Genomic DNA, 12777 nt, shown 5'->3' with positions numbered 1-12777 from the left:
ATCCATGTCATTGCAAATAGCAGGATTTCACTTTTTTATGGCTGGGTAATGTTCCATTGTATATATGTGCTACCTCTTCTTTATCCATTCATCAGTTGTTGGACATTTTGGCTCTTTCCATAATTTGGTTATTGTCGATAATGCTGCTATAAACATTGGGATGCATCAATGCGCGTATTTGTTCAATGCATTACTACTTTAAAAGGACATGCATGGAAAATTTCCTTTAGAATTTAGTGTCTCCGGGGCACCTGAGAGGCTCAGTCAATTAAGCATCTGCCTTCAGCTCAGGTCATGATTCCAGGGTCCTGGGATTGAACCCCACTTCAGGCTCCCTGCTCAGTGGGGAGTTTGCTTCTCCTTCTCACTCTGTTCTCCTCCTGCTCATGAACTCAATCTCTTTGAAATAAGTAAGTAAAATCTTAAAAGAAAAAAAGAAAAAGAATGTAGTGTCTGTCTCTCCTATGGAACTGGGAGCATTTATCCTATCTCATAATTAAAGTGACACAATTTTTAACGTTTTTCTTTTTGCACAGGTTTCCAGGAACTCAGGCACAAATACTAGTAATTGTTTTGTTCCTATACGTCTTATAAATTTGCCTCTTTATTTCCTCAGACCTTATTTTCAGCTACTATTCTATTAATATTATTGCATATACCTTTTGTTATTCACCTCAATTTCTTTTTGAAAAGGTAAGGTTATAAAGAAAGGAAGAAAATGAAAGGAAATGAGAAAAGAAGAAAGGGCATAGGAGAGGGAGGAAGGAAGCAAAAAATCAGGAAGAATGAGAATAAGGGAAAGAGGAAGAAGGAAAATTAAAGAAAGGGACAGAGAGGATATTCTATTCCCTCTTATCAATTTTATTTAAAATGGCTCCTGGTCTCATAGAATATATAGCATTATTTGCAGGTTGAGGGATTGGAAATAATTTTTAGACAGGAAATAAAATGAACAAGAAAACTTTTATTATTCATTTCACAGGGCAAAAGTTTTCTCCTGTTCTCAATGAGTTCTGTTTTAGAATATAGAAAATTCCTCACAAATAACATGATCTGAGGATTCTAGTCCTTTATCTGATATGTCATTCGCAAGTATCTTCTCCCAGTCCATAGGTTCCCTTTCAGTTTCATTGATTGCTTCCTTTGCTGTGCAAAAGATTTTATCTTGAAGTCCCAGTAGTTCATTTTTGCCTTTGTTTCCCTTGCCTTTGGAGGCGCATCTAGCAAGAGTTTGCTGCGGCTGAGGTCAAAGAAATTCTCCTCTAGGATTTTGATGGATTCCTGTCTCACATTTAGGTCATTCATCTATTTTGACTTTAATTTTGTGCATGGTGTGAGAAAGTAGTCCAGTTTCATTTTTCTGCAATTGGCTGTCTGCACTTTTTGTTAATTAACTTGAATTTAAATAAAACAAACAAACAAATAAAAAACTCCTCAAAAACCAGGATCTAAGGAAATGATAAAGGATATTGGTTTATATGTAATGGATTGAGTAAAAAAAAGTTTTTGAGTTTTAAAAAAAAAAGTCTGTACCAGACTATTATAGACCAAATAGCTATATTTTGTAGAAAATTTATTGGTAGATGATTCACAGTTGTGCCATACATGAAAGATATTTTCTTACTCCTTTATATGTATGATTATAGTCTCAACAGTTTCCTTGCCACATAAATCTCTCTGGGGTTACAAAATATCCATTAGAGTAGAAGTCAAAATAAGAATTAAAGACAGTGATAATTCGCCCTGAATTGTATCAATATGAATATGATATTTCATATAAAAGAGTCTCTTAATTCCCAATAATTTGTTTTCAAATTCTTAGTGAGAGATATCAGGAATGTATTTTGCAGAGAAAGCAATAATTCCAGGGTGTGGTTGGTGAAAACCAAGCAACAGATTTTTTTTTTTTCCTTTTTAATGACATCCTTCCTATAGAGATTTCTTTAAGGTCTTTACATTTATTTTGAGCTACTGGACAAGAAAGTTTTTTTTTTTTTTAGAGAAGCCAAAATAGACTGGTGTCAGAATGACAAATTAAGGAGTCCCCTGGATTAAGTCAGAGATGGTCCTCAAGCTGGTTTCAATAAAAAAAAAAAAAAAAGAAAAGAAAAGAGGGGTGCCTGGGTGGCTCAGTGGGTTACAGCCTCTGCCTTCAGCTCAATTCATGATCCCAGGACCCTGGGATTGAGACTCTGGGATCAAGCCCCGAATGGAGCCCCTGTATCTGACTCTCTGCTAAGCGGGGAGCCTGCTTCCTCCTCTCTGCCTGCCTCTCCACCTACTTGTGATATCTGTCTGTCAAATATAGTCTTTAAAAAAAATTAAAAAAAAAAGAAAAAAAGAAAAGTTTGATTTTCTGTTTCATTTCACTTTATTTTTGCTTTTGATACCAGTTGAAATCAAACTGCCAGACTTTAGAGATGCTTTATACAAGTTCTCTGTTTTCTACCGAAACAAGTACACAAAAGTTCATGGGTTCCATTGAGATGACAAGATTACCCCACCAAAATCACCTGGGACTCTGCAAAGACCCAAGATCTCTGGGCCTCACACTAGCCTAGGTCTGGGGTCTGTGAAGCTATTTGTCTGTGATAATAAGTAAGGGGTTTGTAATTAGATAAGAAATAGTTACATATTAACGTTTGCTAACTTTTAATTGAAATGTATCTTCCTTTCTTATACAAATGTAGTGACTGATAATAACACCTATAATTTTGTCACCAAAGCAAACATTACAGTGGGTGCATACATCTAAAAATATAATTTATGCTAATTTTTGTCTTACAGTAATCATTAGAACCTCCAACGTATCTTATCTAAAACCTAAATAAATACATATCACTATATGATATTATAATATTTTGCTAGTTATTTTTTAATTTTTTTTTTTTTTTTAAAGAGAGAGTGTCCGTGAGTTGCCAGGGCTGGGGGCAGAAGGAGAGAGAGAAAATCTCAAGCAGGCTCCATGCCAGGGCTTGATCTCATGACCTTCAGCTGAAATCAAGAGTTAGATGCTTAACGAATTGGGCCATTAGGTGCCCATTGATAGTTATTTTTTAAGGAAGTTAATTTCCTTTGTAATCATGCATGTTTTATTTTTTACTCTTAAATATGCAAATCTAAGAAGAGGTTGGTAAATTTCAGCAGACTGCCAAAAGTGACCATAGGCATGCAAGAGTAGGTTAAGGAAGCCTACCCTAGACCGCGGTTCTCACGCTTTAGCATCGGAATCACCTGAAAGGCTCTTTCACAACCACAGTTTGCCAACTCTACCCTAGACTTGCTCAAGATCAGGTCTCCAGTGGAACTCCAGAATTTGCATTTCTGTACATGCATTCCAGGCTTGCAGATGCTGCTAGTTTGGTCCTAAGAATCCAACGTCAAAAACCATGGGCCACACTGAATCCAAATGTCTGGGTAAAAGACAAGGTGATTCTAACTATAACCAGCTTTAGGGGCTGCTGACCAAACTCTTTAATTACTAGTCAGTGGTACACCTGCTTTCACTCCCTTACCCATAGCAGACAGAATGTTCTAGCTACGGCACTTTTCATAATATGGTGAATAATAAACTTACTAAATACGAACCTTAGAAAGTTATAAAATTATTATGCTTTGCTGTAATTGTTTTCTCCTTACTTATTTTTAGTTAATTCATTTCTAATTTTAAAATAGGGAAAATATCAGAGTTATAGTTTGTATATCGGGTAAATGATGAACATTTTTGCTTGGCCAATTAGACCAAGCAAAATTCAATTTTTCCCACCACCTTGCCCACAACCTGCCCCTACCCCATCTCACCCTAGGAAAGTAGCTAAAAATATGATACAAATTTTCCTTTGATGCTACACTTTCCAAGTTAGAAATTAAAAATAATAGAAAATAGTATTTAATTATTTCTTTGTGAAGTTAGCAAATACCAAAACAAATTATTTAAAGTAGAAGTTAGTAGTTAAATTTTCCTACTAATTCCTGTACCTTATCTTTGTTGTTGTTTTGTGTTAAAGCTTTTCCTACATAGTTGAAAATTTGGGGACAATGACAGGAAGTATGAACAAGAGCAGAAAAACTTCTTGTCTACTGATTTTTAAAACTACTATGGAACACAGGCTCTATTTTCAGTTTTCCGGGACCCAGTGTTTAATTGTGGATACAAATCTGTGGTGGTGCCTATAGAGGATATTACATCATTAATGCTCTGATTATTTGGAAGGCTAATAAAAACAACATTTTACCCCCAACTCCCCTGCAGTTTCAAAACACCTCTGAAATGGAAGAAGTAATTCCATTTCTTATTTTGGATTGGGAATGAGAGACTCAACCTGAGGCTTTTCACGTTTGAACTGAAGGTATCTTGCATAGGATTTAAAAATTAACAGCAGCTCTTCATAAGCAGCCTAATAGGGGCATGTATATTCAACTCTATCTTTAAGACATTAATATTTCCTAAATTCTGTGAAGCTGTTCAGACTTGATGACTTGTAGTTTTTAAATGGCTTAGCAAGGCAAGTCAACCACATAGTTCATGTATTGGGTTAATAATGAGGTAGGGTGCTTTCCTAGGAAATGTTTTAAAAATCACTCCCCTAAATTTCTTTAACATTTATCCTTGAACTGCTGTAAAATGTTTTCTTTCATACTTTGATCAGGGACATGAAAGTGTTATTTAAAGTACTTTTTTACTTATGCATGCTATAAATGGCAGAGAATGAAAATGTTTCATTTAAAGGAGGGAAGGCTGATGAAATCTGCCTCACATGATTTACTAGAGTCTTTGGGGAATTGCATTTTGTACCCTATCTGCATAAATAATCTTGAGAGACTACAGTGCCTTTTTAATAAATTGACTCCTAAATTACTTTCCACTGTACCAAACACATCATTTTAAACTCACGAAGTTTTCTTTCGGTTACTATGCGCCAGTCTAGACACATTCTCATTAAGGCTATAACTTTCTTTCAATTACTAGAGTACTACAGAGACTATTTAATAAGTGTAGGCCCAAAGATTAAAGTCTTTGCAGAGATTACCTGACTCATTTCTGAAGAAAGCAAGTGCCTGACCTTCATCAAAAACATTGTATCTAAGGCAGTGGGATTTGCTTGATACACACTAAAAAATCTAGTTTTTTTGTCCCTGTCTCCTGCTGGAAGGACTGTGATTCATAGGAAATGAAGTCAGTGAACTAGAGAGTATAAAATTTGTCTAGGAGAAACATGTAAATAGATAGTACACAGTTGTGTGGGATTGCCTGTCATTCACTCAGCTCAACCTGTTTCCTAGAATGCCTTCCCTGACATGCCCATAGTGAGTGGGTCTCCTTTAAGACATTGTGTTTATCATGTTACATTGTCATTATCTTTTTATATGTCTGTTCCCACCATACTTAAAGCAAAACCATGTTTTACCCATCCATGGGACAGACACAATATTATTGCTAATGCTTAAATTTCTGATCCAGAAGTCATCAAAATAATACATTTTTATTAGCAACTGTTAAAAAGTAATGAAGGTATTTTCCTTTTTAATATTCTCTTTCATGCAATTGTAGGAATTGCTAATGTATTTTATTCAAATTTTAAAAATTTCTATCAGTGAAAATATTGATATTTTGTTCTCTATAAATGATTCATCTTGACCCCATATGTCCTCCAGGAAACTCTTCAGTTAAGATTCACAACCAGAATGAAAAAAAGAACCTCCTGTGTCTATAACCATACAATGATGCCTAGATAGATGGTGAATTGGAACACAAGCTCCATCATCCAGAGTATGTGGATTCATCACTTGTGGAAACAAGCTCAAGTTACCAATCGCCTTAGCTTAATCTTTACTAAATTCCTGATTCTATAAAACAATTCCTAAGAATAACTGACAAATTCAGTAGTGAAATCAAATGACTTCGTAGGGGCTCACTTGTGTGAACTTACTATTGAACTAAAATCAACATTAAAGTAGGAATCTGGAATCAATGCCACTTATCCTGTGCTTTTCTTGAAGTGAGGATAAATAAACAACTTTCAGTTTCAACGATTTGTCAACCCTTCATCAAAAAAACATTATTCCCTCTACAGCTCACCTTCCTCCAAGCCTCTTTATGTCTCAAAGTTTCTCATGTTGAAAGAATTTTTGTTAGAATGCAAGCTATAATGTATTATAGAAACTAATATATGAAGTACAGGAAGTCTCCATTTAATGCATATAAATCAAAATGAGGATTATTTACATAAAGGGTGATAAAGCTCACATCCTCCCTTTGCTCTTTAAGGAATTTGATTTCCTGATGAGGTTGACATCACTTGAATGAGGCTTAAAGCTGGAGAGTTCACATTCTGAATGAACAGCATTTTAGGAAGTAAAGGACATTGAGAACTTTCATTTCAAACTGCAAGAAATTATGGGGCATTTCTGATACTCTGAATGGGAACTCAGCATATTTTCCTATGGTAAAATACCTATATGTGGTGGTTAGGCACTAGATTGGTATTAATATACAATGAACCTCTTCCAGTCTACTAGAAATTAAATAGCCATTATAGATTATAGATTACATCAAGCCATTATAGATTACATTAAGACCTATGGTTATTTCTAGTGGGAAATATGTCTTGGGTTGGGTTTAAAAAAATAAACATTTTGAAATAAATTTTGAAAATCTTTTTATAGTATGAAGACTATATGATTATTAGCTAGAAAGAAGGGCCCCTTATAAAGAAAGCAATCAATTACCTTTGATTTTGATGAACTAGGAACAGTTGAGATAATTGTCAAATGCTGTGGGTATGTGTGGATGTTGAATTTTTCACTTTATATGAAATTTTTAGGATGGATTAGAAAATCACTCCCCATCAGGACAGAAGAAAAATGATAATGATTTATAGTTGAACAACTTTGGCCATTTAAATAGCTAGTTATTTCTATTTTATATGCACATATATTTATATGTAATGAATAATTTATTGCTTTAAATATGTTTTTTAATATCTATATATTGAGACAATCATAAGTCTGAATATTAGCATTCAGTAATGGATAAAATAGTCATAGTTTCTATATTTATAGATTTTATTATTTAATATGACAGGACAGACTAGCAAATAATATAGTACTATAAGTGATAAAATAACCATCCATGATCTAATATAGTTAAATCTCCCAAATCATGAATACCAAAGGACCAGAATGCTAAATTAGAGTTGATTATACAACTTAAAAGAAGATTATCACTATGATTTCCTTCTATTTTAAAGCTCATTACTTTTGAGATTGGTGGGAAAGTAAAAAAAATGAAAATGTTGAACTTGTATTTTTGATGTAATATATTATGACAGACTGGAACTATAATAAATTTTAGGTGCATCATTAATATTTAATTATCACTTTCATTATGCAACTTCAAAAAAATCTTGAAATTTTGTATACCTTTTCTCACAGTAATTATCCTGCTACAGATTTTCCAAAGAAATTATTGTGGAAATGTTGCAAAGATACAGCAATTGCATGTTCTCTAAGGGCCTGTGTGGTTAGTGATATAATATATATATATATATATATAGTGATATATTACATATATATATATATACTTACATATATATATATGGTATATATCTGGTGATATAGTATTACATAGAATATTTCATTTTCTTTGATAATCTATAGAAAATATGTAATGGTATGAGAAATGTTGTGTAAGTCAGCTATAAAACAGCATAATATAACATTTTGTATGATTTTATAAGACATTATTTTTATATACTTACATTTATATCATATTTATAAAAAGGTTATTAACAGTGGTTGTTTTTGAAATGTTTTTTGAAAATGGTATTACTCAAGATTTTTATTTTCTTCCTTTTGCTCACATGTATTTTCTAAATTCATAACTGCCATAAATTTAAAAAAATGTCTTAATAAACCCAATTCAATACTGATAAAAAAGTTTGAGAATCTCTTAAAACAGAGCTGAGTAGAATTACTTACCCTAGTCCTAGCAGCTGACAGACGTCATTTGAAATCTGGGTGGTCCAATTGTCAGCACAAGCTCCATGCCATGTACTCAGGATTCTGAACTGCACCAAACCATTGTTGTTCAGTGTGCCGTTGAAAAGACGCACTAAAGAGATTTGATCACACAGAGGGTCATTTTGACCTAAGTCGTCAAAAGTAAATCATGGGCTCTAAACAACACGTGTTGGGATGCGTGGGTGGCACAGTTGTTTAAGCATCCGACTATTGATTTCAACTCAGGTCATGATCTCAGGGTCCTGAGATGGAACCTGCCAGGCTCTGCACTGGGGGTGGAGCCTGCTTAAGTTTCTCTCTCTTGCCCTCCCTTTGCCCCTCCTCTTTCCTTGCTGCTTTCTCTCTCAAAAGAAAAAAAAATAGTAAAGTACATATGTAATATTCTTAACATTTAGAGTTTAGAGATTGATGATAATTTTTCTTAAGAGTATGTTAGAAGCCCTAAATCGAAAAATACAAATTTGACAGACATAACATTGCTCTTTCATAGAACTATAAAAATGGAAAAGGCAGAGATATGGAAGTTTATCGCATATCAATACAGCAAATAAACAGAAAATAAAGTTATTGGTGAGGAGCATGTCTTACTAGCTTAATTTCTAAAAGAAGGAAAATTCAAGTTCAGAAACAACTTCAAGCATTTTTTTTTTCTCTACTTCCTTCCCTAGAAGCTATTTTCTTTGGCTTTGCTTTTTTGTTGTTGTTGTTGTTGTTGTTGTTGATTGGTTTCCATCTTCTTCCCCGCCATCCTACAAGCATGTTGGATACAGTATAAAGGTTATGAGTGGCCAGGTAGGGACTGGGTCAAGTTGAGTGAGTTTATCAAACAGGTGAAATATGAGCAATGATAGCTTCACCACAAACACCTACTGTAATTCTGTAATTAATGTTATTGTTTACAGTTTTTTTTTCCTATTCTGAGAAAAATAAGAGCATTGACTTTAGAATCAGACAGACTTAGGTTGAAAAGGCAACTCTAGCCCTTACTAGGTATGTGATCTTTGGCAGCCACTTAACTTCTCCAAGCCTCAGGTTTCTCATGGCTAAAAAGAGCTAATTGTTATGTTAAGATTGCTTTACAGTGCTCAGTTATAGCGTGGGACACATAATAAGTAGCATTAAACATTTGTTTAGAAATAAAAGCAAGAAGTAGCCATTGCTCATCCCATTATAGAGATCTAGAATTGGGCTAGATTACAGACTCAACAAAGCAGGAAGAATAGGTACAGAAAACCAAGAATGCAAAAGAGCAAGTCTAACATAGTTCCAAGTAAACATGAGGGTGTCTGTCTCCTTATGCAGGCAGTGGGCAGGGCATCATAGTCCCTAAGGGCAGTGCTAGAACACCTGGTGCCGGCCACTGACTCTCTGTGGTGTTTTATGCTTTCTATGTGAATGTGGGTTGTCCTAGACTTAAAATTACTAAATGTAGTCAAATGTTAGTAGACAAATAAACAAAAACAGGGGTCTGCACGTTAACTTTTCTCCTAACCAGAATGGCATTGGAGAAGATGAAATCACTGGGGAATGATCATACCCAAGAGCACCAAAACACATCCTGATAAACACATTCCTAATCTTTCTTTTTACATTTGTAGACTCCAAATGTAAAGGCTAAAGTGAGAAAAGTGTTCTCAAAATAGAACATACCGCAATGGGCTTCATCTGAACCATCCTTACAGTGTAGAAGACCATCACAGAGATTCACCAGAGGAACACACTCTCCATTCTTACACTGAAAATAGTCTTCCTTGCAGGGCTCTATGGAGAGAAAATATTTATCTATAGGGTGAAGAGAGACACATAAATAAACCTATAATATCCATCCCTTTTCTACCTCTTTACACATCAGCCTTCTACAGCAGTGCATGGTTGAGCTAGATTTAATATCAGGTAAGACTATATACATTTAGTTGCTCAGAATACCTCCACAAAAGCAGTGTCAAAGCCAGAGACATGACTTGAGAAAAGTGTGGAGAAAACCTTAGACATCTTTGTAGCAGAGCACAGAGCAGTTCCAAGAGATGGCTAAGAGGTTTAGGATACATCTCTCCCTCAACATCTCTGTTAGTCTCTTCAATAAACTTGTCCACCCCAAATGAACATACAAACATACATTGGAATGTTACAGAAGCATGAAAACATTTATTGATTTCACCATCCAAATGATACATCCAAACCTATACTATAGAGAAATGTGGAAGTTGCCTCTGGGCAGGACCAAAGCTGGACCAGGCTGGAAACAGTGAACACATGGGTCAGGTGGGGAAAAGTAGTCACAAAGAAAAGGAAACTCTGCATCAGCAGTAATTTGTGAGGAGCTTAAAGATGGAGCTCCAAACAAGTAAATCAGGGTTGGAGTCAAGCATGTGATTGCAAGTGAAGAATCAGAAGGCAAATGAAGAGGCTGGACAAGGAAGGAACTGAATGGATCTAGAGGCACTGTTGGTTTCCAGAATTTGAGTGATGCAAAAATAGGCCTACAGGAAATACTCATTGTTGGAGGAAAGTGAATGCTGCTCTTTCCTTGAACTGTTTGATCTTGCAGGGTTTTGCTCAGGGCAAGTGGGGTTTGCTCCTTCATCGTGATTTCCTACTAAGACTTGGGAGGGATAGCTACATGCCAGTATGAGGATCTCCATTGAAGGCCACGTGGAATTTGGCTTCCCTGAGAAGGGAGATAGTGGTTCGGTATGGAGAAGCTTGGTGTTTCTTCCCCTATGTTGTACAAGGATGATTATAATGGGGAAGCAAAAGCTCTTGATAAAAATAAGGAAACCTATATTTTGAAAGCTATTATGGGTATTAATCATAAACTATTATATTGTATTCAAGGAGATACAGTTCATGTTGAAGTTGTTTCAGAACTGAACTGTATTAATCTCCATATGGACTTTCTCAATTTATAATGATAAAATGTAATGTCACTTGAAAGGAATTATTCTTACAGTTTTAAAAATAGGTTGTAGCCCTGAATCTGAGAGTATTGATAAGCACCATTACACTATAAAAAGAGATACCACATGTAGACATACAACACTTGCTAAAAAAAGTATTAAAATTGGTGCAGTAATTACTAATACCCATCACCTATTTCCAGCAATATACATATATATACATATGTGTGTATGTGTGTGTATATATATATATATATATATATATATATATATATGTAAAGAGGATTATTTTTTTCTTAAAAAAATGCATAATTCCCTTGAGGAAGAGGATCTTCAAGTGGGAGAGGGGAAGATGGTGCCATCCAGCACCCCAAGTGAGGGAAACTCCAATACAATAATTCATATGAGTGGCCTTAAAGGAAGGCCATCAATCACTCCTCACCTGAAATTCTTTTACACTAAAGAATCACAAGGGGTAGTGCTTCCATGGGATTAATGCAAGAGTTTTTATATTTTCTTTCAACTCATGTGTGTGTGTGTAACTAAATTAAATACCCTTATTTGGTTCTGTTCTTTTCTATTCTATTCAACTCTGAATTTTTATCTATTCTATTTTATTCCATTTTATAATAAGAAATGCTGGTCAAAACCAGATAATTTGATTTCATGATCAGCTTTTTAAAAAATACCAGACAAAACTGAAATATAGTGAATAACTTCAAAGGAGGTGGTGATGACTTTAGTTTCTTAATGTTTGTGGGCATATAGCTGTACAAATAAAGACTTATGTTCACATCCGGTATAATACATTTAAAGTCAGAAGTTAGTCTAGAACTTCCCTTGTTGGTAGTTAGGGGCCAGGAGAGAGGATGGCAGTAGAAACAGCCTGCATTTTCTCCATGTGGGAAAAGAGCATGGCCTTCCTTTTGACCAATGCACACTGGAAAATTGAGTGACAACTGCCATATAGGACAAGCAGCCAAAAGAAAAATACAGCAGTGATAGAATTTTTCTGTTTGCCTCTCCTTGGACACTATAGTTACAGCAAGATAGAAAGGAAATGGGTAGTAAATGAGTCAAAGGCAACATTTCTACTCTCCTCTATCTTAAAAGCTGTTAGGCTAAGTTTTGTACCAGAACTGGGAGAGAAAAGAAACTTTGAACTAGACTAGATTGAAGTTTTGATGCTGTATTTGACATTATATCTTAATATCTAAAAGTGAGTCTTACTTACCCAGTTAAGAAAATTTAATACCTAGGAGCACCTGGGTCATGATCCTAGGGTCCTGGGATCGAGCCCCACATCAGGCTCTCTGCTCAGCAGGAAGCCTGCTTCCTCCTCTCCCTCCTTCCTCCTCTCCCTCCTTCTCTGCCTGTATCTCTGCCTACTTGTGATCTCTCTTTGTCAAATAGATAAATAAAAGCTTGAAAAAAAATGAATATACAGTTTACCAACTGAAACATGAAATTTACATGTTTGGCATAAAGTGGGAAATCAGTAGTATCTGCTAAACATTAAGTGAATTAACTGATGTTAAATGAGCAATATACCTCAAAGATCAGAATGAACCCTAGTAACAGAATTGACATAACATAAAGCAATTTTTTAAAGTATGATTTCAAAGAAATACTTTTTTTTTTAAATTGGGAAGTTGCTTCGCTAATGGTGACTCTATTGATTTGCAAAACAGAAACTGAGTCTACAAATTATGAAGATAAAATATGCTTGTTTATGTTTGAATGGTGGCTTAGACATAAGCTCTGGAATCTTATGACCTTGGTTTGATCTAGAATTTAGCCATTTTCTTTACGCTAATTTTCAACCTCAAGCAACTAAATGACTCTTTCTGAGCCTTAG

At 34.9% G+C, this 12777-nt stretch overlaps 1 protein-coding gene across 1 annotated transcript in view; it reads right to left on the bottom strand.

Moving 5' to 3' along the window:
- TMPRSS15 (transmembrane serine protease 15) overlaps nucleotides 1–12777 on the bottom strand; it is a 117101-nt gene that overhangs the window by 32768 nt on the left and 71556 nt on the right. Inside the window, exons 17-18 of the mRNA XM_045088154.1 lie at nucleotides 9673–9783; nucleotides 7981–8113 (exon numbers count right to left, since the gene is read on the bottom strand). Coding sequence (XP_044944089.1) covers nucleotides 7981–8113; nucleotides 9673–9783 — 244 coding nt within the window. The remainder of the gene's footprint in view (nucleotides 1–7980; nucleotides 8114–9672; nucleotides 9784–12777) is intronic.

The sequence above is a fragment of the Mustela putorius genome, unplaced genomic scaffold, assembly GCF_011764305.1.
Source record: "Mustela putorius furo isolate JIRA1106 unplaced genomic scaffold, ASM1176430v1.1 tig00003834_pilon_pilon_pilon, whole genome shotgun sequence".
Lineage (NCBI taxonomy): Eukaryota > Metazoa > Chordata > Mammalia > Carnivora > Mustelidae > Mustela > Mustela putorius.
The sequence above is the reverse complement of the archived record's forward strand: the minus strand, read 5'-3'. Positions and strand labels throughout refer to the sequence as shown.